This window comes from Narcine bancroftii, chromosome 6 (genome assembly GCF_036971445.1).
Source record: "Narcine bancroftii isolate sNarBan1 chromosome 6, sNarBan1.hap1, whole genome shotgun sequence".
Classification (NCBI taxonomy): domain Eukaryota; kingdom Metazoa; phylum Chordata; class Chondrichthyes; order Torpediniformes; family Narcinidae; genus Narcine; species Narcine bancroftii.
In genome coordinates this window covers 171184200-171201158 of record NC_091474.1, presented here as the reverse complement: position 1 = coordinate 171201158, position 16959 = coordinate 171184200, and the positions used below count along the sequence as shown (strand labels likewise).

The window sequence follows — 16959 nt, the reverse complement described above, 5'->3', positions numbered from 1 at the left end:
TGTTCTTCATTATCCAATGACATCTACTGGAAGGTATTAGGAATGGATATTGCAGACAACATCACCTTCTGATACATTAACCTACCTGTCCACCAGAAGTTTGAATACAATCTCTAAAACCAAACCTGCAATGGAAACCAAAAGTTTACAATGAGGGAATATTTGCAACATTGAGGATGGAGCAGTACAACTAATTCTAAATATCAACTCTCTTTTGCTTCTCTTTCTCCTGTTGTTAAGGGCGCCAGGCAATGATTAACTCTTGTTGCCTTTTATGTATTATTATGTTACAATTAAAAGAGCCTTGAACGTTTATATTTTTTCTCCAGATTTTCTAGGTCGGACCGAAGTCCCAGTTGCAACAATCAAAAAGGAGCAAGAGAGCAAGGGGCCAACAACGAAACGTCTTCTTTTGCATGAAGTGCCAACAGGGGAGGTATGGGTGCGTCTTGATCTTCAATTGTATGAACAGAAGACATTACTTTGAAGTTCAGTCTTGTAAATTTTGAATGCTGAATGGGTAGAATGGTGGCATTAGTCAATGAATGACAAAATTGGAAATGTTTCTTCCTCGAATTCCTGAAGAAAGTCTAACAAATGAAACCTCAACCTAGGTACACTGTGATGCTCAGCAACGATCGTAGCCAAATTAGATGCCAGTTTCGTTTTTGTTATTGAAGTCAGGAGTATTCGATCATTCTTTTGCCATTTTGTGTCAGTTTTCTCTGTATCTACTTTCAAGTAGAAATCAATAAGGAGCATGTTATGCAGATTTCAGCACTTTGGGCAATGAGGGAATCCAATTCTTTTCCCTCTTGTTGAGGACCACCTTGCTTCCTACTTAGAATTGTGCAATTTGTCTTTAAAAATATCCAGAATTCAAATCACTAAAAACTATTCACTTTGTCTAACTCTTGTAAATTTGAACGTATGTATATTTTGAAGTGTCATGAAATTACCTTTATAGTTGCTAACATTTTGCTTCTGAACACAAGTTCTAATTGAATTAAATTTCAGACTGAAGCTCAAATGTTTTTAACTATATTTTGAAGTGAAACACTGGATTGAAAAAAGTGGCACCATACACCAAGACTTAGGATAGTAAAAGCAGGATATTTGCTGGAAATATAAATTTTATTGAGAGCTAAAATCTGTGAGAGGGCACCAGCTACTGAACAGAAACAACACGTTTTGTTACATATGAAAAGCAATGGCAGGTTTGTTTTCTGTGTATGAGAAAATCAGCAATATTAAGAAGTCTTCTCCTTGGCACCAGTTCTGATCACAATTACTTTCCTTGCCTTAGTTCAGGTGGCTTGTAGCGTCAACAAACTTTCTCTGATTTTTTTTAACATACATAGTCATAAATTCATTAAAATCTTCTTCACCTCTGGAAGCACACATGTACTATATACGAATGATTTGGTTCCATTCAGTAGATTTTTATACAGTAATGAAAATATTTTCACATTCAGTGGTGTTACATTGAAATTTCAGATTATATAAAGTAAAATGCTCTATCAAATCATACCAAATCTGAATACTAGTTTCTCAGGTACTACTTTATTAGATGTGTTTATATTTGCATATTTAAGTTTCTAATTAAGTCTTTATGATGTGTATTTCATAAATATCATTCAATTGATAAAACATTACCAGAAAACTCATATTTGTTGACAATGATTAAAGAAAACAGGTGAGAGGCGGAAACCATTTTGTGATTCCAATTTTTCTTTAGAAATCACAATAAGCTTAGTCAAATCCTCAGCAAATTATCTTTAAGTGCTAAAGATAAAACAAAAATTAATAGAAATGTGAAAATAAGAAGCAAAGTTTAGAAAATGCCTGACGCACTTGAAAAGACAGATTAATAGTTTGTATAGTTAGGCCAATTTAGTTCCATCTCTCTCTCTCATTTGTGGATTGACCAATTCCATTTTCTGAATTGATTTAGTGTACAGACAGAATTCCTTTGGACACAGACTGTGTTCATACACCAAAGGGAATTATGTTCAGTACTTTTCACTTTTATTGATATTCGGGCGTCTTAAAATACATTGAATTAAACTGATTTTGTGTTTAGTTTTCTATTTAGCATGAAACAAAAAATTGGGTGAAATGGCATTCTACTATGTTCCTGCAGAGGTGCAGCTGTTTTTCAAATTGTTCATTTATCCTTCATTCCATAAACATATTTTGAACTGATTGAAACAATTTTGAATATCCTATTTGATTTTTTTAAATTTAAAATTAATAACTTTATAATGGTGCAGGTGTTGTCCTTTTGATAATATACACTAGCATTATTGTTCTATTAGACTACATCAGAATATAATAATAAAAGTTACATTTGTCAGTTTGCATCATTGAGAACACTATTTAAAATCTCTTGTTGATGTCCTTGAGCCTTGGAAGACTGCATGTTGTTGCCAGACTTTGTGAAAGTGTTCTATATGATGATCTGTATGTGCAATAAATAATAGTAATTTTAACCTTACCATGCATAACTGCTGCGGGTCACATTATGTGAGACTTTTTGGTTCTATTGAAGTAATTTCCCATTTTACAGTGCAAGGCATAATGTCAGTTAAACAACTTTTCAGAAGAAAACTACTGTTGTAATTGCTCATAGCATGCTTGGCTTATTCTATCTCTTTCCAGAAGAAATGCTGTGGTAAATCAATGGTCTCCAGATATGGTTTATTGTTTTTGCTTCAAGGAGAGTTGAGGAAGGTCATAATTCTCTGTTTCAACAGAAGTAGAAATATCATCTCTTTTGCTTTACAGCAGTCATCAATGTACATTTGTAAAAATGTAGTCATAATAATGGATATTGGAACCACTAGAAGTCAGAATGCTATTTCAGTACTTTTGCTTTATTTTCTGTTCATATTTAAATGTCTTTATTTAAGGGCTATTAGAGGTCAGATGGGGAAGGTCACAAAACTAGAGAATGGATCAGTGATAAAACTTTGGATACTGTGGTTCATAAGTTTCTTATAAATCCAAGATATTGATCCTGATGTCCATGGAGATATTTTACTGCCTGTGATAATTCATGCAAGATTGGAAGAAATGTTAGGGAAAGTAGTTCTGCTTGCTTACCTAGTAAAGTTACATGAAGAGTTTGAGAACTCCTCTGGAAATTTTACCCAAAAGTAAAAACTAAGGCTTAACTCATTTTTGCCTCTTACATCCCCCTTCGCGTTTTTGAATATTGCAGTTAGTTTAAATGATCATATTACTGTGGAGGAGGAAGTGTAGGAAAGGTAACGTGAGCTCAATCAGGCATATCACCTACTGCTTTCAAAAGATAAGAACCTATTACTTTACCTAGCTATCAGATGAAAGTTTTTTTTTTAAAAAAGAGTCTGTAATGCATTAAATGGCTGACTTTTAGGATTCATGAAACTCTGATCACTGGCTCGTAGGGAAGTCCTTTCGACACTTTTGCAGTGATTGAACATTTCTTGCCATTTAAACAGGTGCCTTTCAACGTGAGGTTGAAAGAAATAAGTACGGGAATGTCAAAGTCGTCTTTGTAAAGACATTGATGTACTGCTGCAGTTTCTCCATTCAGCGCCCCCCCAAAAAAACTTTCTTGAAAGCAATCATTGTACAGTTGACCAAGCTGCTAGGATATTGTCATTGCTTTGCTCACTGACCTTTAAGATAGAATGTATAAAAACTCAAAACTGCTGCAAGTTCTGCAGTATAATTTTCTTGAGTGCAAAATGTATATTATAAATGAGGGAACAAGGAATGTCTATTTTGCCAAATATTTTTCCTACCTAATGGAGCAATGGTTATAAGGGTTCTGAAAACACACTGTGGGGGATTAAATCTCTTTGATAATTCAGTCAAACTACTGCCAAACTGTTACAATTGTTGAAAACTAACAGTTTTTGTGGATTTAAACTGGAAGTTATAGTTTAATATTTAAAGTCTTGGCATGTAAATTGTTTTTGCTTTATTAAATCATATAAAACTTCATTTAAATTTTACTGTGATTTTATTTCACTGCTTTTCCTATGCAGTCTACTGTAGAGAATCTCTTTGCACTACTGTGATAGCAGTTGCTTGATATTTTGTAGATTGAATTTCTTTGTATAGTTTACAGTTTAATAATTCTCTGTCAATAAAATTACACTTTTAAATTATTCACTGTTCTGCATTTTACTTTTTGAACATAATAGAAATAAAACCAGTTTAACTTCAGGTCAGAAGATGATGGGTATAAAGCCAACTCCAGGACAAACGATCAAGGTTGGTCTACAATGTAGAGAGTGGTATTCTTTTCAACTACTCATTTTTATTTTCAATCAATGGACAACATTGATGTAGGTCTTTCTTTCAAATAATGAAATAATTGTGGGAAATATTTATAAAGTAGTCTGATTTCAGTATTAAAATAGCATGTTAAATAAGAATTGTCAAATAATTTACACTGTGTAGTTTTTTTTTGCACAACCAATTAGTGGTAATTCTGCCACACCCGCAGGAAAAAATATCTTAGGTTATATAACAATAAATCTGAATATCTGCCTTTAGTTGCACAATATTAAGAATTTTTTGAGTACGGTCTACTGGAAAATGCTAGCCTTAATGAGCTGCTTCATTCTCCCCCTTTATGGCATTCCAGTTGTTTCTTAAACTCCTTCCCACTTCCAGCCGTTCTCTCCTCTCTTCATATATATGTAGAAATGAGTCAAAGCTGCAATCAGAGATCCTCTGTGATGCAGAAGGAAAGAGTTGTTTCAGGTTCAACATTGGGAGCTTTCCAGGGAACCAACCCTAACATTCGGCTTTGACAGTAAACTAAGGCAGTGTGGCATGTGAAAAGTGTACTTGAGTGTGAAAATTTTCAAATAATCAAATTCTCATCAGGGCAGATTTTAAAAATCTTATTAAGTAATTTTTTTTAAGTTAATCTGAAGTGACATAGTAACCAGTTGTCTTGATTCCATTCTAGATCTATATAGTCACAAAAATCCCAGAAAAACTGAGGAAAGCAACTCAAAAGAAGCAAAAGCAGTTCTTAAAATTTAAATAGCATTGAGCTTTTAGATGTCAGTTAAGCAGATCAGCAATTACTTGCTTGTTATTACAAATATCGACAATTTTGTTCCCAGTGATTGCTGTGTAGATCTTTGCTATATTGTCTTGTATTCATGATTACTGCTACTTACAAGTGCAAGAAAATCCCTTACATCACCTAAAATGAGTCCGGTTGCTTTCAATGTCTAACTAATAGATCTGCCTTAAGAATAAACAGTTATAAAAGACAAAAATACAATGAACAAACTTCACTTGCCAGAATATGTAAACATTTTACTTTATTTTCAGTTACATTCTTTGAAAACGTTTAACCACCGCTAAATAAACACCCCCTGCATGTTCACAGATAAAGCCTTAATATACTTAACAATATACTAATAAAGACTCTTACTAAGCAGGAATAAAAAGACACTTTAAGAGACCCCCAACAGCAAGCAGCATCAACCTGCTCTTCAACCCAAATGATACCATTGCTGTTTCACTCAACTTTATTCAGACAGCTGTTACAAGTGAAGCACATCCACGGCACTCGGCTGGCTGAATATTTGTGCCCGTCTTCACTAAAGGTTTGTGTTATTTCAAAGAACACTTACTTTTACATTTTTAAACTTTATTTAAATTTTTATTTATTCTAATTTTTTATGGCAGTTGCTTGAATTTCAGATAGCGGGTTTTTACGATATGTGCTTTTTTTTCCTTCAAACAGGTAAATAATTACAAAATCCCATGAATACATTAATGCTTGTTCTGTAACACCTCCAGTGGGCTGTCAAATGTTACCTTGTGATTCTTCTTGTCAGAAAGCACTGAAGAATCAGGTAGTCAATTGAACCATGAATCAACATGTGGTTTTATTGACATTTTAAATACACTTTCTGCACACAAAGTGAATACATTTTTTTGGTTGGATTCAGCAACCAAAACAAAATCCCATTTCACTCTGGGACACAGTAGGACTGTTATTTGGATCCATAATGCTTAAACATGCTTTCTTGTATTTCTGCAGACAACTCAGCCTTAACTCCAAGTTATAACCAATGCATTTTTTTAAGATATTAGATATTCTTATTAGTCCTTGTATTTTTTTTTATATAACATTCTACCTCATTTTCACTCAGCATTTAATGTTATGAATCCCAGAAGTCCTGAATTCTGGTCAACCAATTTCATGCAGCTTTATGATTTGCTTGCTTTTTAAATTCCTCAGTCTTTAACATTTTGTTTTTCATTTGAGTAAACATTAGCACAATAAATAACTACCACAAAATATTCTTCAATTTGACCAATTCACCCTTCACATTTTGGCCCTTCAAGATTCCTTTATTGCCATGATTAGTGTCACCTTACAGGAAGAAAGAAAGAGAAGTAAAAGAGAGTCCCTTCAGAGTCACTGAGTGTCTGTGGATTCTCCTCCAGCAGTCATGCAGATTCTTGTTAGTTTAATCGGCAACCTGAGCTCCAGATCCAAACCTCTGACACAATCAGGAAGCCTACAGTGCCCAAGGCCCTTCAGGAGCCCTTCTTGCTCTCAGTACCCTCTTGAATCCCAGTTCTGATACCTGGTTTCTATGGGCCTGTATCGGTCCCTCAGCCGTTGAGCCACACAGTGCTCCAGCGCTGTGGTGACACTCCTGTAGGGTTGTCTGCCTCCTCTCAACGGGGATGGGGGGGCTGTTATTCCCATTTCTGGTGCCCTGCGCCAGTCCACTGCTCCCTGCAGTGGGCAACTCCTTGTGGTCACTATCTCCTTGGTTGCAGAATTTTACTTACAAACCCCATTTGCTCCTTTAACAGTCTTTTTAAAGCCTCTACAGAACCACCAAAATTAGGACTGGGTGGTTGAACCCTTTGGAGCAGCGATATGTCTCCACTCTCCCGGGACTGCACCAGTGGCAGTACTGCCATTAGAGCAGCTCTGGCATACTTCTCTTTCCAAGCAAAAGATATTAGTGTGCAGCTATTAAACAATAATCGAGTCTTGATTTTCTTATTTTAAGTAATGTAATTTTATTACCTATTAACTTTAAAAATGGTTATGATACAAGGATGCTTAGGACAATTTTCAGGAACTGAACCTAAAAATACATTGTGGAATAAATGAATCCAGAAGATGAGTATCTGGATGGCTCCACAGAAATTAGATTGCCCATTCCTTGTGAATTTTGGGGAAACTTCTTACAGGTTTTCATCTCCTCTGCAAAAATGGGTAGATATGTGTCTAGATTCTAGTGCTTTCTGAAATCATGCGTTTCCTTTGTATAAATAAAAGTGAATGTTTAAAAAAAAAAGTTCTAAATTGGTAAAACCATTTTGTTTATAAAAATTAAAAAGATTAAATCTTTAACTTTACAATACAAACCACCAGTATTTGTAGAATATCTGTGACATAGCAATCAAGAAGAATTTCATAACAAACTTATGAAATGAAAGAGAATTCTGAATGAGAACAGAGTTAGGTGATGACAAAAACAAGAAGCTAGAAGTGGGAAGTTAAAGTATATGGAATCATACCACAGCGTCAAAGGCAGCAATTTGGCCTATCATTTATGGTGGTCAATTTGGCAGGTCTGTACAATTAATCTAATGCCAATAGCTGTCTCCAATTTCCGGGGATAGTCTCTCAATGAACCAACACCTGATTTTCCATCTGAGCACTATCCAGCCAGATGGCATTAAGATGGACTTTTTTTCAGTTTCTGCTGACCTGCTCTCCTCTAACCCCCATCCAGCCCCCCCCTTCCCTTCCTCTCTATTCACCTAGCCATCCCTTCTCCCCCTGATCGCTTCTGTCTACCACTCTCTCCCTTGTCCACCCTATCACCTCCTGCCTTTGTGACCACAATTCCACCCCCCCCACTCTTTTGTTTGAACATCTGCCAACATTTTCCCATACCTTGAAGGGCTCAGGCCTGAAACGTTGGTTATGTATTTTTACCTTTGCTACATAAAGGACACTGTTTGGCCTGCTAAGTTTCTCCAGCATTATGCTTTCCATCTCAACTCCTCCTCCTAGAAGCAATTCTAATATACAAAACACACCTACGACAGTGGGTAGGTCCAATGAAAAGCTATGCCCTTTCTAGCTTAGTTCTACATATTCATCAATCTGAATAGCAAAACACATCCAATTTTTCTACTGAATATGCCCATTCATATCCTGCAGATGCCAATTTTAAAAAAATGTTTACTGCTCATTCAAAGCAAAAAAAAGGATAAAATCTTGGAATGGGGACAAGGAATAGCATAGGAAGAGAAGTAGAAGGATATGAATCAGAGTATGGTGGGCAGATAGAAATGCGAGAAAGTGTGTGCAACTAGAAACACATTCTGAGCATGCAACATATGAACTGTCTCGACAAGGCTGAACACATAAATTACAATTATGCTTGAGTTTCACATTTTTCTCTTAATTCTCTTACCTGGTTCTACTTTTCACCTTCTAGCCCCCCCCCCCACCCCCTAAAAAAGTTAGATCTACCTTTTTTCTCTTATCCATTTCAACTTATCATCCACCAGTCTCCACTCCTCCCTCACTCTCCCCTATCCAACTCCATCTGCCCATCACTACCCACAACACCCAATTCCTGTCTCATCCCTCACCTCTTTAAATTGGCAATTTATCCTTTACAAGGCAAAAAAAAAAGTGAAATGTTCAAATAGAAGCATTGATGTATTGAGCGGTAATGAGGTCAGTAGTGACAAATACAACCTCGGAATAGCTTAACAGAGACAAAAAACAGGACAAATAAGGATGTGAGTAGTATATGAGCTGAAGCAAAGCAGAAACAAAGAGTAGCAACAGAAAACAGTGAAACATAAATATCACCAGATGCTTTGATTGTAGTAAAAAATGCTGGAGGAACTCAGCGTCCAGGAGGTAACGATTTGATTTGCATGCACAAGAGGTAAGAAAAAATAAAAGGGGGGATGGTGGGTGATTTACAATCATGTCAAAATTGCTAGTGCTGCTCCGGTGGGTTTAAACTAGATTTTGAGGGGAATGGGAACCAGAGTGGAGGAGGGAAGAGATAATGTGAAATTTGCATGCACCGTTATAAGTCAACGGGTTGAAATGTGGTAGAAATGTTCTCAGGTGCACCTATTTCTAGGTAAGGAATATTGTAGGAAAGGCAGACAAGCTTAGAGATGGATTGGCATGTGGAATTATGACATTGTGGCCATCAGTGAAACTTGGTTGCAGGAGGGACAGGACTTGCAGCTTAATGTTCTGGGTTTCCATTGCTTTAGACACAAGAGAACAGGGGAGAATGAAAGGAGAGGACTGGCTTTGCTCGTCAGGGAAAGTATCACAGCTGTGCTCAGGCAGGACAGACCAGAGGGCTTGTCTACTGAGGCTAATATGGGTGGAGCTGAGGAACGGGAAAGGTGTGACCACACTCATGAGGTTGTACTATAGACTGCCCATAGTCAACAAGAATTGGAGGAGCAATATTGTGGAGAGATAGCAGACAGCTGCAGGAAACAGAAGGTTGTGATTATAGGATACAATATTTTAATTTTCCACATATTGACTGGGACCCCCATACCACGAAAGGGCTGAATGGCTTGTTTTTGTCAAATATGTTCATGAAAGTTTTCTAAATCAATATACTGTATAGAGGTACCACTAGAGAGAGTGCAATACTGGATCTCCTGTAAGGGAATGAGACAGGACAGGGGACAGAATTATGTGTAGGGGAACATTTTGGGTCCAGTGATCATAATGCCATTAGTTTCATGTTAGTTATGGAGAAGGATAGGTCTGGGCCTCTGGTTGAGATTCTAAATTGGAGAAAGACCAATTTTGAGGAAATAAGAAAGGATCTAGAATGCGTGGATTGTTAAGTTTTAAGGCAAGGATGTCGGAGGTAAGTGGAGAACCTTTGAAAGTGAAATTTTGAGAGTACAGATTTTATATGTTCCTTTCAGGATGAAAGGTAAGGTTAGCAGGCACAGGGGACCTTGGTTTTCTAGGGATATTGGGAATCTGGTTCAGAAAAAGAAAGCTATAGGTGACATGGAGGAACTGAGGTACTTGAGCAAAACAAATGCAAGAAAAACCTCAAGAAAGAATTCAGAAAGGCTGAAAGAAGACATTAGGATGCTTTAGTTGACAATGTGAAGGAAAATCCTAAGGGTTTCTACAGGTTTATTAGACAAGATCAGAGTGGTCAGCTTTGTATGGAGTCAAAAGAGATGGGGGAGATCTTAAATGTTTTTTTTAATCAATCAGAGTTCACTCAGGAAACAGGTAAGGAAAACGAGCAGTGAGGTCATTGAAGTGCTTGCTATCTTGAAGCAAATACTAGTGGTGTACAAAAGTTTAGGCACCCCTTGTCAAAATTTATGTTATTGTGTATAGTTAAGTGAGTAGAGGATGGAACTAATCTCCAAAAGTAAAAGTTAAAGATGACACATTCTTTTCAGCATTTTAAGCAAGATTAGTGTATTATTTTTATTTTGTACAATTTTAGAGTAGAAAAAAAAAGGAAAGGAGCACCATGCAAACGTTTGAGCACTCCAAGAGATTTGAGCTCTCAGTTCTTTTACCAGGATCTCAAACCTTAATTAACTTGTTCACAGTTATCATTAGGAAAGGCAAGAAGATGCAAATTTTAAAGCTTTATAAATACCCTGACTCTTCAAGCCCTGTTCCAACAATCAGCAGCCATGGGCTCCTCTCAGCAGCTGCCGAGCACTCTGAACATTAAAATAAATGATGCCCACAAGGCAGGAGGCAAAAAAAATAGCAAAGTCTTTTCAGGTGGCTGTTTCCTCAGTTTGTAATGTAATTAAGAAATGGCAGTTAACAGGAACGGTGGAGATCAAGTTGAGGCCTGGAAGACAAAGAAAACTTTCTGAGAGAACTGCTATGATTGCTAGAAAGGCAAATAAAAACCCCTGTTTGATTGTAAAAGACCTTCAAGAAGAGTTAGCAGATTGGAGTGGTGGTGCACTGTTCTACTGTGCAGTGGCAGCTGCACAAGCATGACCTTTATCGAAGGGTCATCAGTAGAAAGCCTTTCCTGTGACCTCACCACAAAATTCAGCATCAAAGTTTGCAAACGAATATCCAAACAAGCCTAATGCATTTTGGAAAAAAGTCCTGTGGACTGATGAAATTAGAAAAGAACTTTTTGGCTGCAATGAGCAAAGGTATGTTTGGAGAAAAAAATAGTGCAGTATTTCATGAAAAGAACACCTCTCCAACTGCTAAGCACGGGGGTGGATTGATCGTGCTTTGGGCTTTTGTTGCAGCCACAGGCACGGGGAATATTTTACTGGTAGAGGGAAGAATTAATTAAATATCAGCAAATATCACACTGTCTGTATATAAAAAAAGAAGCTGAAGATGAAAAGAGGATGCCTTCTACAACAGGATAATGGTCCTAAGCACACCTCAAAATTGACAATGAACTACTTCAAGTATGCAAGCTGAAGGTTTTGCCATGGCCCTCACAGTACCCCAACCTAAACGTCATCAGAAATCTGTGGATGGCGGGGGGGGGGGATGTGGCAAGGTGGTATAGTGGGAAGACGTGTGGTTCCACCTTCCCCCAGTTAGACTTCCAAGTACCCGAATTTAAAATTTGTAAAAGTGGTTAAAAATAGTATTTACAGACTTTGGAATATTGGAGGATTACAGTGGCTGCAAACGTGAAAAAATCAAAAGCTCAATTGCAAAAGAAATGACCTTACAAAAGTGTTGAAGAACTGAGGCCTACTTACCAAGTTGAAGCCACGGAGTTGTCGACTGGAGTCCCCAAGCCTCAGAGGACTCCTGCTCGGTTAAATATTACGCCGACACCGATCGTGCAACCGCAAGATGGCGCCGGCTCAGTGATGGCCTCAGCCAGCCCTGACTTGCGACCCCGTGAGCATGGGGTCGTGGGCGGATTGGCCGAGCGGAGACAGACCTGTGACCCCACGATACTGCCTGGCGGTCCAGGAGCATGCAGTGTAGCGTCGAAAGACACACCTGCACGGTACGTCGTGGATCTGGGAACTACTGGACAAGGTGTGGGCTGTGGGGGAGCCCGAACGATGGCGGGCTGACGAGGTCGGCACACTATCGACGGGTGTCCAGACCCGCAGCCGCACTGGAAGAGGACCTATGATGTTAGACGAGGAAGAATAATCAACATTACAGGAACTTGCACAGGAAGAAATCTGTGGATAGACCTCAAAAGAGGAGTGCATGCAAGACGGCCCAAGAATCTCACAACAAGAACCTTTTTGTAAGGAAGAATGGGCAAATATCCCCCAACCAAGAATTGAAAGACTCTTAGTTGGCTACAGAAAACATTTACAAACTGTGATACTTGCCAAAGTGGGTGTTAAATATTGACCATGCAGGATGTCCAAACTTTTGCTTTGGGCCTTTTTCCTTTTTTTGTTATTTTGAAACTGTAAAAAAAATGGAAATAAAGAAGCAATCTTGCTTAAAATTATTAAAGAAATGTGTTATCTTTAACTTTATGCCTTTTGGAAATCAGGTCATCTTTTACTCACTTAACTATCCACAGTAACAGAATTTTGACCAGGGGTGCCCAAACATTTGGGTAAGGGTGGATAAATCCTCAGGACCTAACAAGATAAACCCTCAAACCTTGAGGGAGGCTAGTGTAGAAATTGCAGGGGCTCTGGCAGAAAGATTTAAAATGTCCTTAGCCATGGGTATGGTGCCAGAGGATTGGAAGGTAGCTCATGTTATTCCATTGTTTAAAAAAAAAAATGGCTCCAAAAGTAAACCTGGAAATTATAGGCCGGTGAGACTGATGTCAGTAGAAGGTAAATTATTGGAAGGTATTCTAAGATATTGGATATACAATTATTTGAATAAGCAGAAACTGTTTCAGGATAAGTTAACATCACTTTGTTTAACCAATCTTGTCGAGTTTTTAGAGGCTGTTACCAGGAAAGTTGATGAAGGAAAGGCTGTGGATGTTTATATGGATTTTAGTAAGGCCTTTGACAAGGTCCCACATGGGAGGTTAGTCAGGAAGGTTCATACACTAGGTATTTGTGTTGAGGTAGTGAACTGGATTCAATAATGGCTGGACGACTACTATAAATGTGGTAATATTTGATGCTGAATGTCATGACTACATTGAATTTAACTTTTAAGATCAAATGAAGTTCAAAAGTTCAACAAAACAAAACTTGAACTTTCACCAGGAACACCTCAAGTAGTTACAATGCTGTGCATTAATGTACATTCATAAAACAAGTAGCTAAACCCAGTTCAATCTGGGCCCAAAATAAGCAAAACAACATTGGCAGAAGTTCTTAAGCCTGTTGAGTTAGATACATGAGAAAGCAAGAAACAGCAGAGGAACATCAGTCTTGTCTCACTGTTGATGCTTCCAGACATGCAAGGAACCGGCAACAGGAAACAAAACAGCAGCAATTCACCCATCTCAGTGCTCAGGCCTCCAAACAAACAAGGAGCAGGCAGAAGGAAATAGAACAGCAACGATACAATCTTCTCAGTGTTCAGGCCTCCAGACAGGCAAGGGACAGGCAGCGGGAAACAGAAAGCAACACCAGCCCGCCTCAGGGCTCAGGCCTCCAGACAAACAAGGAGCAGGCAGCAGGAAACTGAGGAACAATGCCAAGCTCGAGTCTTTTATTTCCTGGGAAATGTAGGGCATCCTGCTAGTTTTAAATATTTCTGCCAGAACCCCTGCAATTTCTACTCTAGCCTCCCTCAAAGTCCAAGGGAATATCTTGTCAGGCCCTGGGGATTTATCCACCCTTATTTGCTTTAAGACAGCAAGAACTACCTCCTCTTTAATCTAAAACACTGCTTGTTTTCCTTACTTTCCTTACTCTGTGCCCATTTCCTGAGTGAATACTGATGGAAAAAACATCTCTTTTGGCTCGATACAAAGCCAACCACTCTGATCTTCAAGGGGACCAATTTTGTCCCTTAAAATCCTTTTGCTGTTAATATACCTGTACAAGCCCTTAGGATTTTCCTTCACATTGTCTGCCAAAACAACATCATGTCTTCTTTTGGCCTTCCTGATTTCTTGAGTTTTTTTTCTTGCATTTTTAATACTCCTCAAGTACCCCATTTGCTTTATATTACCTATACCTGCTATAACCAGATCCACAATATCCCTCAAAAACCAAGGTTCCTTGTGCCTGCTAACCTTGCCTTTAACCCTGAAAGGTACATACAAACTCTGAACTCTCAGCTTTAACTTTTGAAGGTTCTCCACTTACCTCAGACATCCTTGCCTTAAAACTTAACTCAATCCACACATTCTAGATCCTTTCTTATTTCCTCAAAATTGGCCTTTCTCCAATTTAGAATATCAACCAGAGGCCCAGACCTATCCTTCTCCATAATTAACATGAAACTAATGGCATTATGATCACTGGACCCAAAATGTTCCCCTACACATAATTCTGTCCCCTGACCTGTCTCATTCCCTTACAGGAGATCCAGTATTGCACTCTCTCTAGTGGTACCTCTATACAGTACATTGATTTAGAAAACTTTCATGAACATATTTGACAAAAACAAGCCATTCAGCCCTTTCATGGTATGGGGGTCCCAGTCAATATGTGGAAAATTAAAATATTGTATCCTATAATCACAGCCTTCTGTTTCCTGCAGCTGTCTGCTATCTCTCCACAGTTTTGCTCCTCCAATTCTTGTTAACTATGGGCAGTCTATAATATAACCCTATAAGTGTGGTCACACCTTTCCCGTTCCTCAGCTCCACCCATATAGCCCTCAGGTCTGTCCTGCCTGAGCACAGCTGTGATATTTTCCCTGACGAGCAAAGCCAGTCCTCTCCTTTCATTCTCCCCTGTTCTCTTGTGTCTAAAGCAATGGAAACCCAGAACATTAAGCTGCAAGTCCTGTCCCTCCTGCAACCAAGTTTCACTGATGGCCACAATGTCATAATTCCACATGCCAATCCATCTCTAAGCTTGTCTGCCTTTCCTACAATATTCCTTACCTAGAAATAGGTGCACCTGAGAACATTTCTACCACATTTCAACCCGTTGACTTATAACGGTGCATGCAAATTTCACATTATCTCTTCCCTCCTCCACTCCTCTATCTGTTCTGGCACTCTGGTTCCCTTCCCCCTGAAAATCTAGTTTAAAACTATCAGAGGAGCATTAGCAAACCTTCCTGCAAGCATATTAGTTCCCCTTCAGTTCAAATGCAAAATGTCCTATCGGAACAAGTTTTATCCTCTCTGGAAGAGAGCCCAGTGATCTGTAAACCTGAATCCTTCCCTCCTGCACTATGTCTTTAGCCACATGTTAAGCTGCATTATCCTCCTATTTCTTAACTCACTAGCATGTGGCATGGGTAGCAATCTTGAGATCACAACCCTGGAGGTCCTGTCTTTCAACCTACAACCTAATTCCCTCAACTCTCCTTGCAGGATCTCCTCACCTTTCCTACCCACGACATCTGACTGCTCACCCTCCCTCCTGAGAATGTCTTGATTTTTTTTTTCCCCAAACAAAAAATGTCTTGGTCTAGCCCACACTAACTTTTTGGAGATGCAAGATTGCAGATGCTGTAACCTGGACCCAAAAGCAAACTACTAGAGGAATTCAGCAGGTCAAGCATCATCATCGCCATCGGAGGGATGGTCAACAATTGGGTCAAGTTCTGATGCAGGGTCTTCCCTGAATATTAGCTTTGAAATAAATAGTTGTTTTAAAGTCTTCAGTTTCCATTGCTATTTTAAGTGCTAAAGTCTATGTACTTCTTTAAGCCTTTGTTAGGATAATAAATGTGACATCATTTTAAAAAATGCCTTTAGCTGGTAGCTTGGTATTTGAGGAATATAAACAATTGTCATTAAATATTTATTTGCTATGAAATTTAAAGAAAAAATTAAAATCACATCCACTTGATGAGTAATATATTTTTATTTGTCATTTATGATATTAAATAAGAAACTTTCATTTATTAATGTGTAATGCTGCAAAACTGCAATGAATACAAAAGAATTTTTTTTACTTTTTCCTTCCGGGAAATTAAAAAAACCCTTTTGTAGCATTTCATAATGAAATGAAATTTCAAACTACCAGTATAGTCATTTTAATTGCTTAATTTTTTGTGTGTACAAGTTAAAGAATTGCTTACAAAATCAAGGTTGATCAACCTTCTCTGACATGAGCGGGAAACAAAGATGTATCAAAAATATTCACTACCTGCTTCTTTGCCGGAGATCACTCTCAATAGAGCTGAGGGGCACACGAAGCCATGCAATAGGGTCGATATTATGATGACCCAATGGTAACAAGGGTAATTGTAGCTGGAAAAATTCTTTACTTTGTTTCAATGAGTAAACTTTATCTGCATTAGGATTAAGGTTGAGGCAAAAATTTGATATTTAAATGTCAATACTGACTGTAAAAATTTTCTTCTGATTATTGTTAATATATGAAGATCAAATACTTTTGTATTATTATCAGGTCCTTCTCATTGTTCACCCAAATTTCCAGTCCTCAGGAGTGTCATGCATCAATCTCACTCAATATTTCTTATTATCCCTTCATTACACAAACACTATTCTGATCAACATTCGGGTAACTAAATACAATATAACCATTCTACAATTCAAGTGATTCTCTGCAATTTCCTTGCAGATTTTCTACTTTCTCTCTGGTAAATAGTGTATATCAGTAATGTCCAAGTTAAACAAAAATGCTCTCCAACCAAATGCATTATAGCGATACCTTTTTGACATTGCAGTATAACAGTGTCTTCCTCACTCTTGCTTCGACTTTGCAACAACAGAGGATCATTGAGAATTGAAGTCCTTATCTGCAAAAGAGTAAATATGGTTAAAAAAAATCAAAAAATTAATCACAAGGATAGAACACAGAACATTTTTGACAGGCAATTTTAGAAAC

The 16959-nt window shown here is 37.9% G+C and overlaps 2 protein-coding genes across 9 annotated transcripts in view; one reads left to right on the top strand and one right to left on the bottom strand.

Annotated features, from left to right (window-relative positions):
• The window catches only part of LOC138736734 (intersectin-2-like), a 220624-nt gene that overhangs the window by 192545 nt on the left and 11120 nt on the right, over positions 1-16959 (top strand). For 5 of the 7 annotated variants that reach the window (XM_069886721.1, XM_069886717.1, XM_069886722.1 and 2 more), the window contains one exon: positions 330-436. In XM_069886721.1, coding sequence (XP_069742822.1) covers positions 330-436 — 107 coding nt within the window. Of the gene's footprint in view, positions 1-329; positions 4161-16959 lie in introns of those variants that run through there. The other 2 variants (XM_069886723.1, XM_069886720.1) reach the window with 1 other exon arrangement.
• The window catches only part of fam228a (family with sequence similarity 228 member A), a 36475-nt gene continuing 30003 nt past the window's right edge, over positions 10488-16959 (bottom strand). Inside the window, exons 6-9 of one of the 2 annotated variants that reach the window (XM_069886737.1) lie at positions 16783-16870; positions 16255-16399; positions 12385-12465; positions 10488-10895 (exon numbers count right to left, since the gene is read on the bottom strand). In XM_069886737.1, the coding sequence (XP_069742838.1) occupies positions 12396-12465; positions 16255-16399; positions 16783-16870 (303 nt within the window). In that variant the 3' untranslated portion in view covers positions 10488-10895; positions 12385-12395. The remainder of the gene's footprint in view (positions 10896-12384; positions 12466-16254; positions 16400-16782; positions 16871-16959) is intronic. The other variant, XR_011340539.1, reaches the window with a different exon arrangement.